At 35.4% G+C, this 20,337-nt stretch overlaps 1 protein-coding gene across 2 annotated transcripts in view; it reads left to right on the top strand.

The window, feature by feature from the left end:
* Nucleotides 1-1,828: 1,828 nt before the first annotated feature.
* The window catches only part of LOC131161603 (phosphatidylinositol-3-phosphatase SAC1), a 114,607-nt gene continuing 96,098 nt past the window's right edge, over nucleotides 1,829-20,337 (top strand). For both annotated transcript variants that reach the window (XM_058117473.1, XM_058117470.1), the window contains exons 1-5: nucleotides 1,829-2,052; nucleotides 2,181-2,385; nucleotides 2,511-2,676; nucleotides 4,124-4,346; nucleotides 14,774-14,850. In XM_058117473.1, the coding sequence (XP_057973456.1) occupies nucleotides 1,924-2,052; nucleotides 2,181-2,385; nucleotides 2,511-2,676; nucleotides 4,124-4,346; nucleotides 14,774-14,850 (800 nt within the window). In that variant the 5' untranslated portion in view covers nucleotides 1,829-1,923. The remainder of the gene's footprint in view (nucleotides 2,053-2,180; nucleotides 2,386-2,510; nucleotides 2,677-4,123; nucleotides 4,347-14,773; nucleotides 14,851-20,337) is intronic.

The following is a 20,337-nucleotide window of genomic DNA, read 5'->3' as shown; positions in this document are numbered from 1 at the left end:
CTTGGCCCCCACTTGGACGTGCCCATTTTTCTCCCCTAAGAGGTCCTTTTATGTTCTCCAATGGAATGGAAGGAAAGACCTTTTGAATTTGAATTTTAAAAATTTAAATTAAAAAATAACTTTTAATAACTAGCAACCGCCAACTACCAATGTCGTCGCTTGATATATGGCATTTTGGTGGGGCTGGTCAACCACTTGTGAGTGTTGCCAAACACTAGAAATAAAGGGAATGATAGTCGACCTCCCTAAAGAGTCAGTCGACCATCGAGTGAAGAATTTCATTTTCTTTTTATTTTCCTTTGATTTTTGATATCTTTATCCATAGCCAAATTTTAACTAAACAAACTTTGACCCAAATGAAGACATCAAAATCTAAGGAAAAATAAATAGAAGGAAAACATTTTATAATAGGCAATCAACCAACCTTTTAGGGTGGTTGACCAACCCACCTTCCTTTTTATTGTGTTGGTGCCATCTTGCACGTGGTTGAATGGACCCTCAAGGTGGTCAACCAGTCAACCTAAAATTTGAATTTTAACTTGTTTGCACGTAATTGGTTGGAGATTCTAGACTAACATGTGTCCCATTGATGCCACATGTCAACTTTTGACATTAACAATCAAGAATTGGCGCTTATCAGCATTTATTTTCAAAGTTAAATTTTTTAAATTTAAATTAAGATTTTTCCATCCCTTTATTGAAGTTCTATAAAAGGGAAGACTTTAGGGCACATCCAAGAGGGGGCAAAGTAAGGGTTTCAAGATAAATTCATGGATTTCAAAAGGGTTTTCTATTAAAGGAGGGAAAGAAGGGATTCCATAATCCTCTTCCTTTGCAAAGAGGATTTGGAAGTGTGATTTGAAGTGAGAGGTCTTCCACTTTATCTACAGAGGGGTTTTCTTCAAAAGGTTAGCGCACAACGCTTTACTTCGTTCATTTCCATGCATTTGATTGATTTTGACATGTTGAAGCATATGTGTGTTTCTTTGAATGCAATTATTTGTTCTTTTGATTTCTCCACTTTCCTATGTCGAAAAATTGCATGTTAGGAGGAGTAGGACATGGTTCTATAAAACAATTTCAAATCTGTAGTTTTAGATGGAGTTTTAGTGTTAAAGCAGATAAAACACAACTTTGAAATATAGTTAAGAGAGTTATACTATCTCAATGAAATAAAACTTACCATGAATCATCCGAAAGGTATAGTATTACTTACTATCTTATTATGTTTTTAATGCTATAATCATCAAAATAAACTGTACTTACAATACTACAATAAACGGTACAACAAAATATATAAAAATTGAGATATCTATCTCCAACGAGGTATGTTTTTACAGTTTAATAATATGCCTAGTGACATCTCTTCAATTGTATACAATTTATTTTATCTTCTAATATCACAACTCTTTAAATCACAAACAAGAGTCGGAGAAAAAATAATTGATAAACTAAACAATATAATTACAAGAAAATAAATACAAATTAATATTCACATATTAATATTAATTTCTTTTGTGTATTTTTTGACAAGGATATTGCAAAAATTAGTGAGAGAGAATTAGAAGAATATTGAAAGATATTCATATAATATGGGCTTTAATTCATGATATCATATGTAAATATTAAACATCTTTTAATTATTATATCTTTTGTAAATAGAAAATACATATTTTTTTAAGTTACTGTTTTAATATGTAAATATTTAAAAACATATGAATAATATCTAATAAAAATCATTTATTTTCCCCCATTCAATTTCTAATTTTTCATTTTTAAAATAGGGAGTTTGAACGTGGTACTATTAATTCATAGTTATTCGCTTAAAACAAAATCAATAAAAATAATCAACACCGAAGAGGGCAATGTCCGAACGGAAGGAGCAGAGTAGAGGTTTCGGAACGTAAATCTCCCGCAGCTCCCATGCCGAAATCAGAGAATTCAAAACCTCCAACGGCCAATCCCCCCGCCAAAATCTACCCGGCAAGCGATCCCGAAGCAGATGCCAACTCTTACTCCCTTGAGAAATTCAGACTGTACGAAACCAGGGCGGTAAATACTTTCTTTTCTTTTCATTTCCACTTTTCTATTCACCTGCTTCTCTTTCCCGGCAACCGAACAGAAGTTTGTGGTATTGTAGACTAAAAAAATTAGCTCTTTATTTTTTTTTTTGTAACCAGAGATTTTATCTTATTGGGAGTGATCGGAACAAGAAATTCTTCCGGGTTCTGAAAATCGATCGCTCAGAGCCGTCTGATCTTAATATCAGCGAAGATCCCGTTGTTTATTCGCCCCAGGAAATTAAGAATCTGCTGCAGCGCATTGCCGAGGGCAATCGTGCGACTGGAGGGCTTACCTTTGTCGCTAAGGTTTATGGGATTGCCGGTTCGTTTCCGTAACACTACAGCTTATTTATTTATTTTTTTCATGAATTGTATCTTTTTCTTTTTCCATTGATGAAATTTTGGATATTGGTTTATTTACAGTTGCATATGTTTTTGGTCCTTTAGGTTGCATTAAGTTTCTGGAATCTTATTATCTTATTTTGGTCACAAAGCGTCGACAAATTGGATGCATATGTGGTCACGCAATTTATAGCATAGACGAGAGCCAATTGATCACAATTCCACATGTTTCAATACAAACTGATGTAGCCCATTCCAAAACGGAGTTAAGGTATGTTTTCCTTATCCAGTCACATGATTTCTTATGTATTTTTTAAGAACTTGTATTGGTATTTGTTTATACCTATTAATTATCGTAAACTTTTGTACTTTCAGTTGTAGTTAATATCATATCTATATTTGCATTTCTTTTAAGTAGAGGACTTTTTAGTATCCTATCTTTAGTTTGTATTTGTTACTTGTTGTATGTGCATAGTTTTTATATTATATATATATATATATATAACATTTAGTTAGGTATGTTTAGTAAGCCAAGGAAGTGTTCAAATATGGTCATTAATTGGGTTATTTGTGAGGTCAGAGCAATCGAAGACTCTACAAGGACACTTGTTAATTATTTCCCTCTTATTTTGCAGGCAGGGTTGAGGGGGTTGCTGTCAGTAAAGGGGATAAAAAATAATGTTAGGGAGCATGTTTGATGATATACTTTTGCTTGTAGATGATCTGATATTTGTTGGCATGTCACACTTTCAAAAGTGAAGGAACACTGTGAAATAGATGATTGACCATACATTATTGTATTCACACACAGGTATGCATTTAGCACCACTATTTAAGGTGGGTATTGGCATGTTTTTTAGGTCAATATAATGTGACTCAATGTCCTCCCTAGATTCCAACCATGGTGTGTGCCTTGTCCACAGAGCTAGGGTTTGATTAAAGATGGGTTCTTTTCATTTGATTCGTCCAAAGTTTTGTATGTTTGGTCCTTCTTGGACTCCACATGGATTTGAGATTGGGTGATCAAAAGTTGTGAAAATCCTCAAATTGAGATTTTTGAATCATACAAAATGAGAGTTGGGAAACAAAGATTGTAAGAAGTACAAGATGTGAGTACACCATTCTTTATTAAGCTTGAAGGCTTAAACATATTAAAGCTGTTGAAATGCTCCTGATTAATGCCCTGTATTTTGTTTGTAATTATTGGGCTGCTTTTTTGAGGCAAAAAGATCTTTAAATAAAAAGAAAACTGTTAGAATGGCCATTGCAAACTTTGAGGTGATCCTTCCCAAGAGTGCCAAGAGTGAAAACAACCTAAGATGGATAACTAAGCATGCATTTATGACTGTCTTACTACAATAAACCCAATTGGAGAGCCTCAATTTTGACATTGATGTGACTGAGTGCAGAAGCAAGGTATCTCCATTTTTTGAAATATTTAGTATAAACTAATACAGGGACACTGGGTTGATTGTTGGTTTGCAAGAATGTTTGAATTTGTTTTTGTTCTTGAATTTGTTTACTATTCATATTTTACTTTTTTTTTTGTGTGTAAGGTGAGCAATAGGGAATAGTCCTAAATTTTGAAGAAGTAATAACATTTGCAACATATGGTTTTTTCATGAATTAACTGGATATATATTTTTTTTCTATGTGTGTGTGTTTTTTTGAATTTGTTGGGACTTTATTTTTTGAATATTTATTTGCCTCAACTGCAGGTACAAGAAGCTGTTATCTAGTGTAGATTTGACAAAGGATTTTTTCTATAGCTATAATTATCCTGTAATGCAAAGTTTGCAAAAAAATGCCTTGTCAATGGGGGAGGAAGGAATGCCGTATGAGAACATATTTGTGTGGAATGCGTATCTAACACAAGCAATTCGATCAAGATTGAATAACACTATTTGGACGATTGCATTAGTTCACGGGAATTTTAAGCAGGTATGCGAGTTCTGTCATGGTTATTTCTCACTGTCCATTCAACATAAGAGGCCATGAATGTTTGATGGATAACGAGTTTTTTAATTATTAATGAACATTTTTTTTTAAAACTTTTTTTTGAAGTGACATTTTATACAATATACATACATATACGTAGATACGTGCATACAAAACAAGCACACCCATATATATAGGCAGATACATGAATATTATGCATTTACATATATCTATATATATGTGTATATGTATGTATTCATTCATATGTACCCTATTGCAAGAAATGGTGCATTGGTATGCTTGGCCCCTGTTCTGTATTTATATTACAATCATTGTTTTAATACCCAAACTAGACTGGGTCAGAATAGAGCTGGTCAGTTTTTCAATCTGGGTGTACTGAGAAACTCAGATTTGAAGTGAATTGGGTCAACCTGACCAAATCGGTACCTGGCTAGACTTGTTGAATGACTGGGTTGACCTGTTCACTTTTAAAGCAAAAATTGGGAAATGCCACTAACAGACTGAGCCTCATACTTGACTACTTGAGATAGAAAGAGCAAGGACCTTACCATTAAAACTGTTCACATGCTTGATGTTATTGTTGAATAGATTATATTTATATATATGCATAAGCATAAAATATACACATGCAAATTAATTAGACCATTAACTTGTATATCCCGAAGTAAATTTTTAATTAAATCAAATATTTTCTCACTACCATTAAATATTTGTATGATTTGTAATATGATAATAAAATTCAAGAATATTTTAAAAATAATACGGAAAATATGTAACGGAAACTAGTAGTAAATCATGAAATTCTTTGAGAAACTTTAGAAATGGTTAACAAATATAATAATATAAGTTTGAAGACTAATATATTACAAATTAAATACATCTATGTTTTGTATAGGGTGGAAAAGTTGTAAAATAGTATGTGTATCAAACATGTTTGTAATGTACATTCAACAGGTTAAGTTAATGCAAATGAAATTCATAATTCATTTAAATATTATTTGTTATACAAATATTGATAATTTAGACATGAATGGTTAAATAAAATATTACTATAAGTTTATATTTTCATATAATTTCAAAAGCACTTGTGGTAACCTTTTGTTTCAATAAAATAAATTATAAGAGAAATTTCACTTCACTCTTGAATCTCTCGTTTGAATTTCGACGAAATTTCATTGTATAGTTAAAATATCGACAAATTTCGCTAAAATTTCAAGGTTTCGATAAATTTATGATGATTCGTTGAGATTTCAACGGAAATTATGTAAGACGGAAATCAATTGCCATTCGATTTCGAGGGTGACGGAAATCGGAAATTTCGACGGAAATTTCGACAATTTCGTGAAAATTTAAGACCATGTTGGTAATTATTAATGCTGGTTTGACCACTAGTTTAAATGGTCTGATTGACCCGGTGGTTAGGTTGGTTGCTGGTCATGGTTTTAAAATTATGCTTACAAGAAATAAATATTGTTTGGTTCTTTATTGCAAAATTACTTAGAATCATAATCCTAGCATTTCTCAAAAACCTCTTAAGTGGTTTTCTTAGAAGCAATTGGAAGACAGTTCTAGCCATTTATAAGAAGTTGAATGGTTTATACTTATATAATACTATAATATTATAATATACTAATTTTTATATAAAAATAGAGATTATATTATTGAATTTTTGTTGTCTAAAAAATAATATAATAATATAATATTAAATTATGATAATATAATATTGTACTATAATAGCTTAACATAATATTGAATAAATATTGCTATATATTAGTGGGATCTGTTGTGTATGGTAAAGAGATAGATATTTGGTTTAAAAGGTTTAATAAGAGTAGGGGACTAGGATATTGGGCATTGATTCTAATCATGGACATTATGGTAATGGGCTTAGGGCCTCCCTGAGGAATGTTAAAAAGTGGCCAGCCTAATTGTGGTTCAAATTTGGGGTAATAATGCTGGCTGCAATGGGATATGAAGCTTTCACAGTAGAGAGATGGCACTTCAAAGCTGAAGCAAAGTGATTTCTTCAGAGAGAAGATTTATAAAGGGGATACTGGTTATTTCTTCAAATCGTATCTTTTGCTGGAAAAGGTTAGATTGCAGGTGTTTGATGAGGATGAACTTATTAAAAACAGTGACCTTAGCCACAAATCGAATGCTGTGGGAGACACTGCTGTACAAGCGTACAACAACCTGTGCTTGATAAAGGGGACAGTGGGAAGAATCCAAGTGTTACAGGAAGCTGGTAATGTTGATTCGGAAAGTGGCTTTAATGATTCATGGGATTTGATAGAAGGGCTGGGCAGGTTGTTTGTGATAAGGGGAAGGCATTGATGGTGATGACTAGCGGACAGGAGTCTTTGAATGAACACTATGATGAGGAAGATGATGGGTTTGAGAGTATTAGTGATTTGGATGGGGACTTTCAATTGATGAACTGATGATGGAGAATGGGTCTATTGATGAAGATGGTGAAATTGATGATGTTATAAAAATGCAGCATCATCTTTGAGGGTAGAAAATTTAGGGGAATGCTTCCTTTTTGAGCAACAAGGGAGGGGCACTAAGGAGGTGGGAAGGACCTCTGAGAATGCGGGGACTTTCAATTGATGAACTGATGATGGAGAATGGGTTTATTGATGAAGACGGTGAAGTTGAGAAAATTTAGGGGAATGCTTCCTTTTTTGAGCAACAAGGGAGGGGCACTATGGAGGTGGGAAGGATCTCTAAGAATGTACAGATTGGTGTTCTCCATTTGAAGGATCCTAAGGAAGATTTGGGAACTTTTAAGTTCGATAAAGGTGTCCTTCCAATTCCAATAAATTTGTCAAAATTATCTAATATACTTTTGTCACAAAGGGAGATTTTTAATAACAGAGTAAGGGTCACTTCCATTAGTCCTTTGGGGCCTGAGGTGAGCGAGAACCCCAAAAACTCTTGAAGTGTATAGGTTTAAAGTTCAAAGTAAAGAGAGTTCAGTAGGAGTTGAAAAATTCTTGAGATGCCTCTCAATTATGGGGAGGGGAAGGGTAGAGGAAGAGGGACTAAAGTAGTTAAGACATGAGATTGCTTAGTTGGAGTGTTAGGGTTAGGTAATGTTAGGAAGAGAGGTCTTATTAAGGAAGTTCTGTCTAAATATTATCCTAATATTGTGTATTTATAGGAGACTGAACATGAGTTTGTTGATGGGTCAGTCATTGGGTTATTTGGAGTGGGGTAGGGTTTGTGAGTTTCTTCTCTCTCTTGGAGCCACTTGGGGTATCTTAATTTTTGGGACACTAGGTTAGTTTCTAGTGCTGATTGTTTTAAGGGTTTTTCTCTTTTTATTTTCCCTTTCTATTTATGTTGCTTGAAGTTAAAGGGAGGGGTCATTGGTGGCTTTCTTTTGTCCACGTGCCGATGAGACCCAACATTTTTTGTCACTTTTGGGAGGACTTACATGCTGTTTTTGGGTTTTGTTCACCTAGGTGGATTGTTTGGGGGAGAGGGCGTTTCAATGTTGCTAGTTTTCCTCGTGAGAAAAAAAGAGGTGTCCAGTTTTCCTGTCATGTGCAAAACTTTTGTTGTTTCATTAGGGATTGTGAGTTGATATACATTCCGTTGAAGGATGCTTTGTTTTCCTAGTCTGTTGGAGGAGACAGGGCAGTAGCTAGTTAGTTGGATAGATTTAAAAAAAAAAAAAAAATTTCAATGAGGTGTGGAGGGTGATTTTTGCATGGTGTGGATATTTTAGTAGAAAAAGCAGTGAAGTCGAGGGCTTATCGGAGGTGGTGGTAGCTAAGTAGGTGGATTTGAAAAAGATCATGAGGAGATAGTTCTCAAGGAGGTTAGGAGTTGGAGGCAAAAGACTAAATTTGAATGGGTTAGGGAGGGGGATTGTAATACTATATATATATATTCATAAAATGGTCCAATGGAACTATGAGATGCTATATTAGAAAATTGGAGGTGAGGGATGTTCAAGTGATACCATATGAGGTTACTTGTTCTTAGCCTCAGAGCACCATTTCTAGTGTTCAAAAATCTTGGACGGAAAGGCCATTTGAGGAAGAGGAGGTGAGGGCGATGGTATTTGGTTTTGATAGGGATAAGGCTTCGGATCTGGATGTGTTTAGTATGACTCTCTTTCAAGAGTGTTTGAATATGGTGAAGGAGGATTTATTAAAGACGTTCCATGAGCTTTCTCGGAATGTAGATATAGGAAAGAGTGTTATTTCTATCTTTATCACCTTGGTGCCTAAGAAAAGTCGCTCTATAAAGGTGTTGGACTTTTGGCCTATCAGTTTAGTAACTAGTGTTTATAGGATTATTTCTACGGCTTTTTTTGTTTGTTCTTTGGGCTCTCTCTTTCTCCCTGTCTCCCTCCCTCTCCATCACAGCTATGGTGCTGTTGATTGCATGATATTTGATGAACTCTTTATGATGAAGATGATAGTAACATGGTTCTTCTCTTCATCAAATGTCCTAGGACAACTTTATTCCTCACAAGAAAAGCATCAAAAGAAAAAATCCACAAGTAATGTGGCAATCGGCATCACTTGATTTGTTGGAATTTATTGAGTGAGAAAAAGTCAACTATTTCCAACAAATGATAGGATGCCACATCACATGTGATCTTTTTCTTATGATGATTTTCTTGTGATGAATAGCAAAAGTCAGAGGCTCATGCTTAACAAGGTAGTGGGGAATGGTGTACTCCACTATAATTTTCTTGAATCTATCAGTTGCGAGGGATATTAATGGCGATCAAGCATGTTGGGTGGAGGGTAATCACTGATTTCTGTTGACTACTAATGGGGTTACAATTTTCATTTAAAGCCTAGAAGAAAATAATAAACATTATCAAAAATGGGGTGTGAATCAAATTGTGTTTTGAATAGGCACGAACAAAATCTTTGTCTGTGGTGTTCAATAGTTGTGAGTTCTCCTGGTTTGTACATGAAATTAGTTCCTTCTGATTTGTGGCTTTGGAGGAGGATTGAGGCCCTTGTATTTCATATTTGAGAGTGATTGGAGGTGTTATTTGCCTGAAGTAGAATGTAAGAGGAAAATTCTTATGATTATAAAGAATCTGGGTGGTTGGATTGTGACAATATTCTGTGCGTTAGCATAGTGGGGCTTTATTCAAACATTAGAAAAGGTTTCATATTGGTGAGATTAGAGGAGGGAGTGGGATATTGAGTGGTGGAGAGGCTTGCTGATGCTGTGATTGTGGTTTCACTGAGGTCAAAAGAATTTTTGAACCAGTGGAGGGAGTTGGAAGGAGAAGTATATTCAGTTGTTAAGATTTTTGAATAAATATATGACCTAACACAAAGATAGGACCCTTACTAACTTTCACTAATTAACATAACACTAACGCACTTAATTATACTAAAAGACTAAATAACCGTTTAACACTCCCCCTCAACTCGGAGCATAGATATCATATGCTTCTAGCTCGTTACAAATAAATTTAACACGAGCTCCCACCAAAGCTTTGGTAAACAAATCAGTAAGCTGTGTATTGGACTTCACATAAGTGGTAGTAATGAGCTTCTGCACAAGTTTCTCTCGAAAAAAATGACAATGAACTTCAATGTGTTTCGTTTGCTCATGAAAGACCGGGTTGGAGGCAATTTGAAGAGTAGCTTGATTATCACACATCAACTCCATAGACTGTGAATGTGGAAAACCCGATCGTTTTCCTTGTCTTCAAATCCCGAATGACGACAAAATCAGGGAAGAATGTTGCTAAACAATTCATTGATTTGGTAATCTTCCTAATTGACGTAATATTGAAAAGAAACTTGGGAATATACAAAACTAAAGGAAGAGAAATAGAAGAAGTGGGATTTACAGTCCCAATTCCCTTAGCAGCAATGGTGGATCTGTCAACAAGAGTAACACAAGGTAAACTTGTAGAATACTGGAGAGTAGAGAAGAAATTAGTCCTGTGATATGATCAGTGGTAGCAGAGTCTATAACCCACCTACCCAAGGACTAGGACAAGAAGTCCTGGATGACCATGTTGAGATTTTTGATTAAATGAATGACCTAACACAGAGATAGGTTTCTCCCTCTATTTATAATGCATATCAAATTCATTCTAATGACCATAATAACCTTACTAACTCTCACTATTTAACATAACACTAACACACTTAATAATACTAGAAGAATAAACTAAACATTAACAAGTTGTTTATCACAGGATGTTACCATTCATAAGTGCCCTGGCAGCTGGGACAAGAAGTTTGAATTTTTCCAAGGAGTTGAGAGACTGTAGGGATCTGGAGAGAAACCAGCGGACGGTTCAGTAGGCATATCTTAGGGATTTGATTGCAGCTGGGGGAAACTGTTATATTGGTTTAAAAGGTTTAATAAGAGAAGAGAATCGAGATTTTTTTTTTTAAACCAGGATATTATGGCAATGGGCCTAGGGACTTTGTGGTTGACCCCTGTTTTAATTAAAAAGCTTGTTACTCAGGATTATAAAAGAAGGGCAAGTCATTTGTGGGTTAGCATGGTGGATGACATGACTGGCAGCAATGGGAATATGTGGTTTTCACAGCAGAGAGATTATGTTCCACAGCTGAAGCAAAGTGATGAGTAAAAAGAAGGGAATTCAACTGAGTATAATGCTTCAAAATAGGGTTTTTTGCTGGAAAAGGTCAGGTTAAACACCAACCTTAGCGATCAATTGAAAACTGTGGGATATATTGCTGAACAAAGTCCTGTGATTTATAAAGGGGACACTGGGCAGAATCCTAAAATAACAGAAGCTGGCTTAGATGCTGATTTAGAAGGTGGATTTTCTGATTTAGGGGATGCGTGAGCAATGTCTTAAATTTCGATTTCGCTAAAGTTTCAAGGCTACAAAACTATGGAAATTTCAATGGAAATTTTGATATTGACCTCAATTTTGGTTTCATTCTTAAAAAATGACAGAAACTAATTGTGAAGCATGGAATTCTTTATCAAACTTTAGAACTCGTAAATAAACATAATAATGTAAGACTATAACTAAAATATTATAAATTCTTTTGATAGAAAAAGAAGATATGTTAAAGAAAAGGATAAGGAATTACACTGAAACGTGGATAATAAATCCTCGTAAACAAAAGCAAAAAAATAAAAATAAAAAATAAATATGAACATTTCATCAAAATCCTCTCCAATCCCTTTGGGGATCTGATAAAAGCATTCCTTGAAAAAAGACCCAAAGAATGACCCCCAAAAGAAGCCTTGAAAGCGACTCTATCCCAAAGGAAATGCACAGAATTTAATTTTCCATTGAAAATCTTCCTTTTTTTTTTTTTTGATAATATTGCCATTGAAAATCCTTATATTGCTTTAGATCCACAATGTTCAGAAAATGCCAAACACTGCAAATCCCCACAAAAAGTTTCCTTTCTTACTCCTCCTAAAACCATCGTACCATATGATTAGGAAAACATCCACTATCGTGGGAAGCACGGAGGCCTCCTCAAAAGCCGAGAAAAGAGAAACACAAAGCTGCTTAGCCACTTTGAAATGTAGAAATAGATGAATCGCTAGTCTCGCTGGCCTCCAAACACATAACACAAATATTCAAACCAATGGCCTTGGAAGGTCTCCTCAGTTGCGACAAATCATTGGAGTTAGTCTATTGAGAATAAGAGTCCACTTAAAAGCCCTGTATTTATTAGGAACTTTAGCCTTCCAAATAACTTAGTACAAGGGAAAAGGAGACAAATTTAGCCTTTTAAACAACTGAGCAAGAAAATGCTTAGGTGAAAACAAACAAGAAGATGTATTAATGAACTCAAAAACTAAAAATTGTTATACTAAAAGATCATCAATGCAAATGTATATGATGGTCAAGGTTGCACATTTTAATTAATGAGTCACAATTTTCCAATTAATATACTTTAAATTCATAAAATTATTTGAATATTGCTTATTTACAAATACAGAGAACTTGGGCATAAATAGTCCAATTAAATGTTGTAGTTAATATCTAAGTTTAATTTTTCATACAAATTTTGAAAATTTGAATGCTATAATTGTTTATTTTACAAATAAAAATAATTTGATCATGAATAGTCAATTAAAATGTTGTGTTTAATATCTAAGTTTAAGTTTTCATGCAACTTCGAAAATTTGAATGCTATAATTCATATCCTTGTAATAATCTTTAACTTAAATAAAAAAATAAGATTAATTTACAGAGAAATTTCAACTTTGGTTTTGAATATCAAATTTTAAATACAAGGAAATTTGATTGGTTAAAATTTTGAGGAATTTGAAAAAATTTGCAAGAGGATTTGTCCTTTTGGGCTGTGCCTAGGGGAGACAGTGATCATTTTAGTTAGCAGCTGGGAAGTGGGTAGAATCCTAAAAAATTGGAGGGGGCTTGGGTCCCTGTGAATTTTGGTATCTTAAAATACGTGGCCTTTTGGCCTAAATGTCTTTGGGCGGTTTTTTTTTTCCCGTTAGAAGATTCCTCTATATTTTTGGCAGATCATTAAAGTAAAGGCTGGATTGTGCATGTGGATCCCGGTGGGGTAACAAAAAAAACAACAATCTTGGAATCAAGATGTTGATCGGAGAGTCTGTGGAGTTCTATCTCTTGAATTTTATCTATTTTCCATATCCCCCTTTTTTTTCATTCTTACATAACTTAAGTTTTGTTTTTGGAAGAGGTTTTCTTTTTTCCTCACATTTCGATTTTGGGAAGATGCCAGGATTGGTAAAGTTGCGTTGTCCACTTCTTTTTTCCTTCTTCTTCGTTTATCTTTGATTCAGCAGGGCAGATGCGGGATTTTTTTATTTTTCTTCTTTTTTTTGTGTTTGGGGGCCAGGGACGATGGTCCCTTGTGTGTTACTTGGTTCTGGGATTTCCACTTATCTCCCTACTACGCAGACCTCTTAATGATAGGGAGAAAGAAGAGCTCTCTTTTTTTTTGTTGGTGTTGGATAATTGTTGTGTACCCTTTGTTGTGGATGGTCTATATAAATCTTTGAATTCTTTGGGAGTTTATTCTTGCAAATCTTTTTGTGTTCACTGGTGCTAATTTTTTCTTTTGGCTGCATAAAAAAAATTTGGAAGGCTAAAGTTCCTCCTAATGTTAAGGTTTTATTTGATTGGTTGTGCATAATAGGGTGTATACCAATAAAAATGCTGCAGAGTAGGAGACCTTTGGAGGCACTTTCTCCAGATGTGTGTTTTTTTTAATGCTTTTTTTTTTTTTTTTTTTTTTTTTTTTTCTTGTTTAGAAAAACAGCTTCTCATTTTGTTTGTTTTGTTTTTGCACAGTGAATTTTTCCATTTTTTTCTCTTTGGAAAACATGGAACAGCATTTTTTTGGTTTGTTGGAAGAAAGTTGGGTTTGCCCAAACTTGGTGGAGAATTTGTTTGTTATTTCTTTTTGTGGCTTTGGCAGGAAGAAGGATGCTGCAATATTATGGAGATATGCATTTTTTGCTGTGGGGTTGGGTTTATGGTTGGAGCATAATTTCGTGGATTTTTTTTTTCTGGGAAGACGCTGAAAATATTTCCTTGCTTTGGGATAAGATTTATTATTCAGCCTTGCTTCAGCTTGTGTTAGTTTGTGGTGCTTCAAGGGAGTAAGGTTCTTGAGATTCAACGGGATTGGTTACCTTTGTTGGCTTGATTCATGTTTTTTCCTTTCCTTGTTCTACCTTTTGTTTTGTCTGTTCTGACTTCTGATTAGGAGGATCTCTTATTCTCCTTTTTTGTACATTCTTTCTTCCTAAATGAAAACATCTTATATATGTGTGGTTCTTGTGTTTTAACAGTTCAGAGACCATATTCTCCCTTCGGTTTCTTTCTCCACTGTTCATGTTCGTGTGGTGTTTTATATATTGCTGTTTAGTTTATTTTTTGGGAGAGGGATTGTGGGATCTATACACCCAAAGACAGTGGATGAATTTTTGAATATTTTGTTTATTGAGTTTGGGAAGACGAGGGCTGCTGTAATTGTGTGGAAGAGTGTGCTCTTTGCAGTTGTGTGGGGGATCTGGTTGGAGCAAGATACAACAAAATTTTGATGGAAAGAAGCTGTCTTCAAATCTGCTTTTTTGGAATAAATGGTGGGTATTTGACAGTTTTCTTTGGTTTTTGGTTTTCAGGCTGTGTTGTTTAAATTAAAAGGGTATATTTTTTTTGAAACTTTGTGAGATTCCCAGTGACCTGAAGGCTTAAAATTGTGTTCGATAGTACTCTTTATTTTATCATTTTGAGGATTCTTTCCCTCGTTCATTGTATTTTTTTCTTTACTTAATGAAGTTCTTTTTCCATCCCAAAAAAGAAAAAAAACAATTGTACAATTATAGTATCATACAGTCTTGAAATTGCTTCTGATCAAGCCTATCGCACATAATGGCTATTACTTAATGGATTCTGTTGTATGTGATGATGGCAGATTAGGCTCTCCATCTTTGGAAGAGACTTCAGTGTATCTCTAGTTTCGAGGCGTTCTCGACATTTTGCTGGGACACGGTATGCCCATTATGATGTAAATCCAGTACAGCTAATTTTTTATTTAATGAATGAGTGATTTGCCTCCAATGCCATTTGTTTTCGAGCAAAGATGCTTTGAGCTTTCAGACCATATGCTTGCACATTCTTTAGCTTTTTCTCTTGCATAATTTGATGACTCTGATCTTTAGCTTGTCATAAATGTATGTAGGCTTGTATTCCTTAGGATTTAGCAGCTAAAATTGTTTTAGAGAAGCTTGCCTCCGGCATAGCTATGTAAAATTTATGATTTTAGAATCACAAGAGTTGCAACTTCCAACTATTTGCTTGTGTTGACTTTTTGAGTCCGATCCCTATTTTGATTCTGACAAAGCATCAGTATCTTATGTGTGCATTTAGTATGTGAACAAGTTTTCATTTCAGCACGAACATAAGATACCGGAAAATGGAAGTCAAGACGGGATTTAAAGCGTACACACAGCTTGGTGGATCCCATGAAGAAAGAGGAAAAGATGAAGACATTTATTTTAATTTGTATTGCATTTAATTTTTTTATTATTTGGTCTGTAATAATGCATACATCTTGCAAGATATGATTTGAATGCTCAGATAGAACCATAGTCTGACCGTAGGGAACCAAAGGCCATAGACATACCTTAGGACATTGAATTTCTCATCAAAAACCTTTTTCATAAATGTTAACATCATACAAAGGTTTTGAAATGTCCTTAGGGTTTAAATTGGGGCAAAAACAGGTCTTCGATCGACCGTTGGGTTTTTTGGTAAATTAAATAGCCCCGGTCGACCGAACCATTTCAGTTATATTCACCTCGGTCGACCGACTACTTTGTAGACCAAAAGTCAAAATGTTGACTAAGCCTCGATCGACGGACCCAATTTGAACATATCTCCCATGGTTGACCGGACCTTCAAAGTTGAACTTTCCACTGTTCTCGGTCGACCGGCTATTCAGTTAAAATTTATCACGATCGACTGAATATGTCCGAAGTCAATATATTGACTTTCCTCAGTCGGCCGTTCTGTTTTGAACACACCTTCCTCAATCGACTGAATCATAAACCACTAACACCCCAACTACTTTGTCGACCAAACCTTGTAGTTCAAATTAGCCTTGGTTGACTGAACCATGAATGGTCAACCAGCCTCTAGCCATGGTCGACCGAACCCACGAATTGTTCAGAATCGCCCTGATATGGTCGACTAAACTTGCAGTTCAAATTATCCTTGGTCGACCGAACTTATAAAAGTGGTCGACCGAACCCTGTCCTTGGTCGACCGAACCTCTCGGGTTGACTTAATTTTTAACCGCTAATCGTCATTAATTTTTCAGTTAAACATTTTAAAAATGACAAGCGTGTCCCTCAACGGTTAGATTTTCTGAAAATCTATAAATCCCCCCTCCATAATTCTGATTAGCAACTTTGATTAGCCCAAATTTTCTTTCTAATCCATTGTTAATCAAAGTTCCTCCAAAACGTTTTTTATTGTCAAAATCATTCTTTTGGGGCAAAATCTTTTATACAAATCTCTCAAACTCTCTTTCATGCTTTTATTTTAAAATCATTTTTGAGGAGAATATTTTATTTAGTGCATTTTATTTGCATATACTCTCACTTAGCACTTAATCTTGAAATACATTTTTGAGAGTATTGCTTAGGTTTTCTCCTTGTTATTTTCTTTGATAAATATTTTTGGGAGAAAATTATTTACAACACAAATATTTTCTTGAGCTTAAATTCCTAGATTCTCTAAATATTTTTTATTTGTAAAAATATTTATAAGAGAACATAATACTCATTTTTTATATATATTTTATTTATATAAATATTATTTGATAAACACCCTTTCTCTACTGAGCACGTTTCATATCATAAGTGAGTGCATGTATTTGAGCTTTTAATGTGCACATCCATGCTTGTATTTAGAAGCATTTTAATATGTGGAAATATGTTTTCATAGATTAGTTGGGTTCAGCCCGGAATTGAACTGGAGAGTTTCAACCCCGTAAGTGAGATTGGTTGGGTTTAGCCCGGAATTGAACTGGGTAGTCTTAGTCCCGTAAGTGAGACCGGCTGGGTTCAGCCCAGTAAATTGAACTCGGGAGTCTCCGTCCCGTAAGGGAGACAAGTTGGGCTCAACCTTGTAATTGAGTTGGGGCTTACCTTGCCCCGTAAGGAGAGGTTGTAACGGCTTTTGCTACGCCCGTTTAAGTGACTAAGGATAGCGTAATCCTTTAGGGGTATGCCCAAGGCGGGGACGTAGGCTGGTTTGGCCGAACTTTGATAACAAATATTGTGTGTCACTCTCTCTCTATCTTATTTAAAGTCCTGCACTTTACTTTCCGCACGTGTATGCCTGTTCATATTTACTGTCATAACTATTTGCATACACCTATATAATTTGAATAAGATACTGCAAACGTGTGTGCTTGTTTTTACTGCTTAAATTATTTTACACACACGCTTGTACTTTTGAATGGGATATGATATGTGGTGAATTGGCGGAAATGTTTAATTTAGCCAAAATGTTTTTAAAACCCAATTCACCCCCGCTCTTGGGATCACACCAATTCCAGCAGCTTGGATAGTGACTGTGATGGTGTTCCATTGGGATGTTTCATAAGAATAAAACTTTCCATTCCCTTGCTTCTTTATTATATTGTGCTTATAAAAAAAGAAAGGCTAAATTAGATGCCAAGTTCCTGAAGTTTTTTGCTGAATTGCACTCCACTCAGTTTGATCTTTGAAAGTTACAATTTCAGATTTGATGATTTCCTTTAACAGGTAGTTGAACTAGTTTGAAAAACATATACAAGTAGATGTATGCAATGAATGTTCAAAGTACCAATATTTGTAAAACGCATGCTTACCAGCTGGATTTGGCACTTTTATTAGGGGTTGTCAGATTTTGGAGGGAGCATTGGCTGCTAATGAGGTGATGGAGGATGAAGAATGGGCTCTAAGAGGATGGGAGCAGAAGGAAGACGAGAAGAGACTGGTTTGAAGTTGTGTTAAAGTTCAATATGAGAGTCCATCATTCTTTCAAAATTGGCAAAAAATTAATAAACATAGTTTCATCTCAGAATTCTTAGGGAGACAAACTTCTTTTCTGATAATAGGTAATGGTGAATTCTTGTGGTTTTTATCCCAAATTCCTTCATATTTATCAGGACCTTGTGAGAATGGTGCCATTCCATGGAATGCTAATCTGAGAGTAGATGGGGGGTTCTGTAAGTTTGAAGTTGTATGCAAATCAAGGGGGTTGTTTTCTGTGTCTCGAGTGCTTTTGAGATGCTGGTAGTATTGTCTATCCTTTTCCAGAAGGAGTCAAGGTGTGAGGTTGGTGGTCTCTTCTTCAAGCTTTGAAAGTGTTATCAATTTGCAAGTTGGAATCTGCTTCGAATGGTGCTGGAGGTGGACAGAGATGCTAGGACTGTGGATCGTTTAATATTAGGAGAATTCCTGGTAGTGGCGATGTTGAAAGAATCAGAATATTCATATTCCAAAGGCTTTCAAAAGGGACAATGTATCCTGACATGATCTGGAAACTGCTGCTGCAAGAGTCTAGATTTCCCGGTGAGTTCTGGTCTCACAACCGTAGGGATTGGGTTAAGGGTTAGCAGGGAAAGTTTTTGTATAATGGGTGGCAGTTTAGGTGGGGAAATTTATTTCTTAAATGGAAACAACTCAATTTTAAAGCATAATGGGCCACTTTCTTTTGGGCCTTGTGTTGTTATGTTGGGTTGAAGGGCTCTAATGGTAGGAATGGGACTGTCCGTAAGTGGTTCAGGAAGCAAGGGAAAAACATCTGGGACTTAACGTTAAGTAGAAGCCAATGTGTGATGGAAATAATTTGAGCTTTGGGAAACAACGGATAGTTGGTCAGGCAGGGGAATTGGGTGAGAGGACTAGAGTCACAGTTATTGCAGACAAGTTAGATGATTTGATGCAGATCGCCAAATTGAAGAAGAATGCAGAGGAGTCGTCAGAGAAACTGATAGTTGACTGGCAACAAATGAATACAGAGCTAGTGTTATAGTAGTCTACACTGGATGAGTGAAAGGGTGGGATTTCAAAGAGGCAGCAGTTGGTACTCTAGGGCACTTGTAGTTTCTGGGGTACTGTTTTCGCTCCGTGCGGGGGGTGGGTGGGGGGTGGCAGCGGGGGGCACTTAGGTTGGGGTTTGCAATTTGAAGGATGATGCCAACCGATTGGGTGCTTTATCATACACATACAAGGGCAAAAGAAAGACACATATTTTGTTTAGCTTACGGACCTCTGCACCCTAGTATTCAGTGCATACCTGCACACATTGAACAATAATGCATGCACCCATCCATGCTCACAAAAGTGGAGAACAAACACGTGCACACCTGTGAGACACATGCATTTGCACATGTATACGAATGTGCTCATGTATGCGTAGATTGACGCATATGCATGTATACATAGACATGCACATACAGCACCTGGGCACAAAATGTGCAGTTCATTTGAATTGCACATGAAGAGTATATTTCTAGAAACGCAATGTCTAGAATGTTCAATGCCCATATAAAGCTCATTAGAATGTAAAATACATCGTCATTAGTCTTGGAAAAAAATTGTCCCTTTTATTGTTAAGTAACCATAATAATTATTGTGATTGTAAAAAATATATATGTTATTAAAAATTATTATCGTTATTACTATTTTTCAACACTAATTTTTTTACAATAATTATTATTAATTATCGCAATAATACTTATTATTTAATAGTAATTATTGTTATCATATAAATTATTTTTAATTATTTCTTTTCATTATTTTTGATTGAATCATTGTTGTTGTAGTGGTTGATCTTGCTACTATTTATTAAAAATATAAAATTATTATATATACAAATGCACATTAAAAGGTTAGCTTAGGGACCATGGCACCCTGGAAAGGAAAGCCTGACTGTCAAAATTCCTAGATAAGCAAATGGGAGCATATGCTGAATGATGCCAAGATGTATGAACCAACACTATAAGGAAGTTACTAATCAACACAAGAGGTTCAAGGAGTACAAGGTTGGTGATTGGGTGATGGTTTTCATTCAGAAAGATTTTCGGCAGGCGCTTATGACAAGGTGTAAAGTCGAAAGATTGGACCAAGCAAAGTTTTGTGCAAATTTGGTGAAAACGCCTATAAAGTTTTAACTCCCTCATGGCTTGGATCTATCACCAATCTTTATTATGGCTGAGTCGTATCCATCCCATGGTGATATACAAAGTGTTGAGTGCAGGAACTCCACCAATGTCACTTCTAGCAAGGCAGAAAAAATTGAGGCTGTCATACGTGTGTGAGAGGTGAAGGCCTGGAATTTATTTCAGATTCTTGGTAAAATGGGCTGGCATACTTGATTATGAGAATTCATTGATCAGCAAGGAGGAGTTCATGAAGGTTTACCCTGACATGTGGCAAGTAGCCAAGATAACTCGCACGGAGGCTAGCTGTTTCTAAGAAA

The sequence above is a fragment of the Malania oleifera genome, chromosome 8, assembly GCF_029873635.1.
Source record: "Malania oleifera isolate guangnan ecotype guangnan chromosome 8, ASM2987363v1, whole genome shotgun sequence".
In the NCBI taxonomy this organism is placed as follows: domain Eukaryota; kingdom Viridiplantae; phylum Streptophyta; class Magnoliopsida; order Santalales; family Ximeniaceae; genus Malania; species Malania oleifera.
Note: the sequence above shows the minus strand (reverse complement) of the source record. Positions and strands in the feature narration are given on the sequence as shown.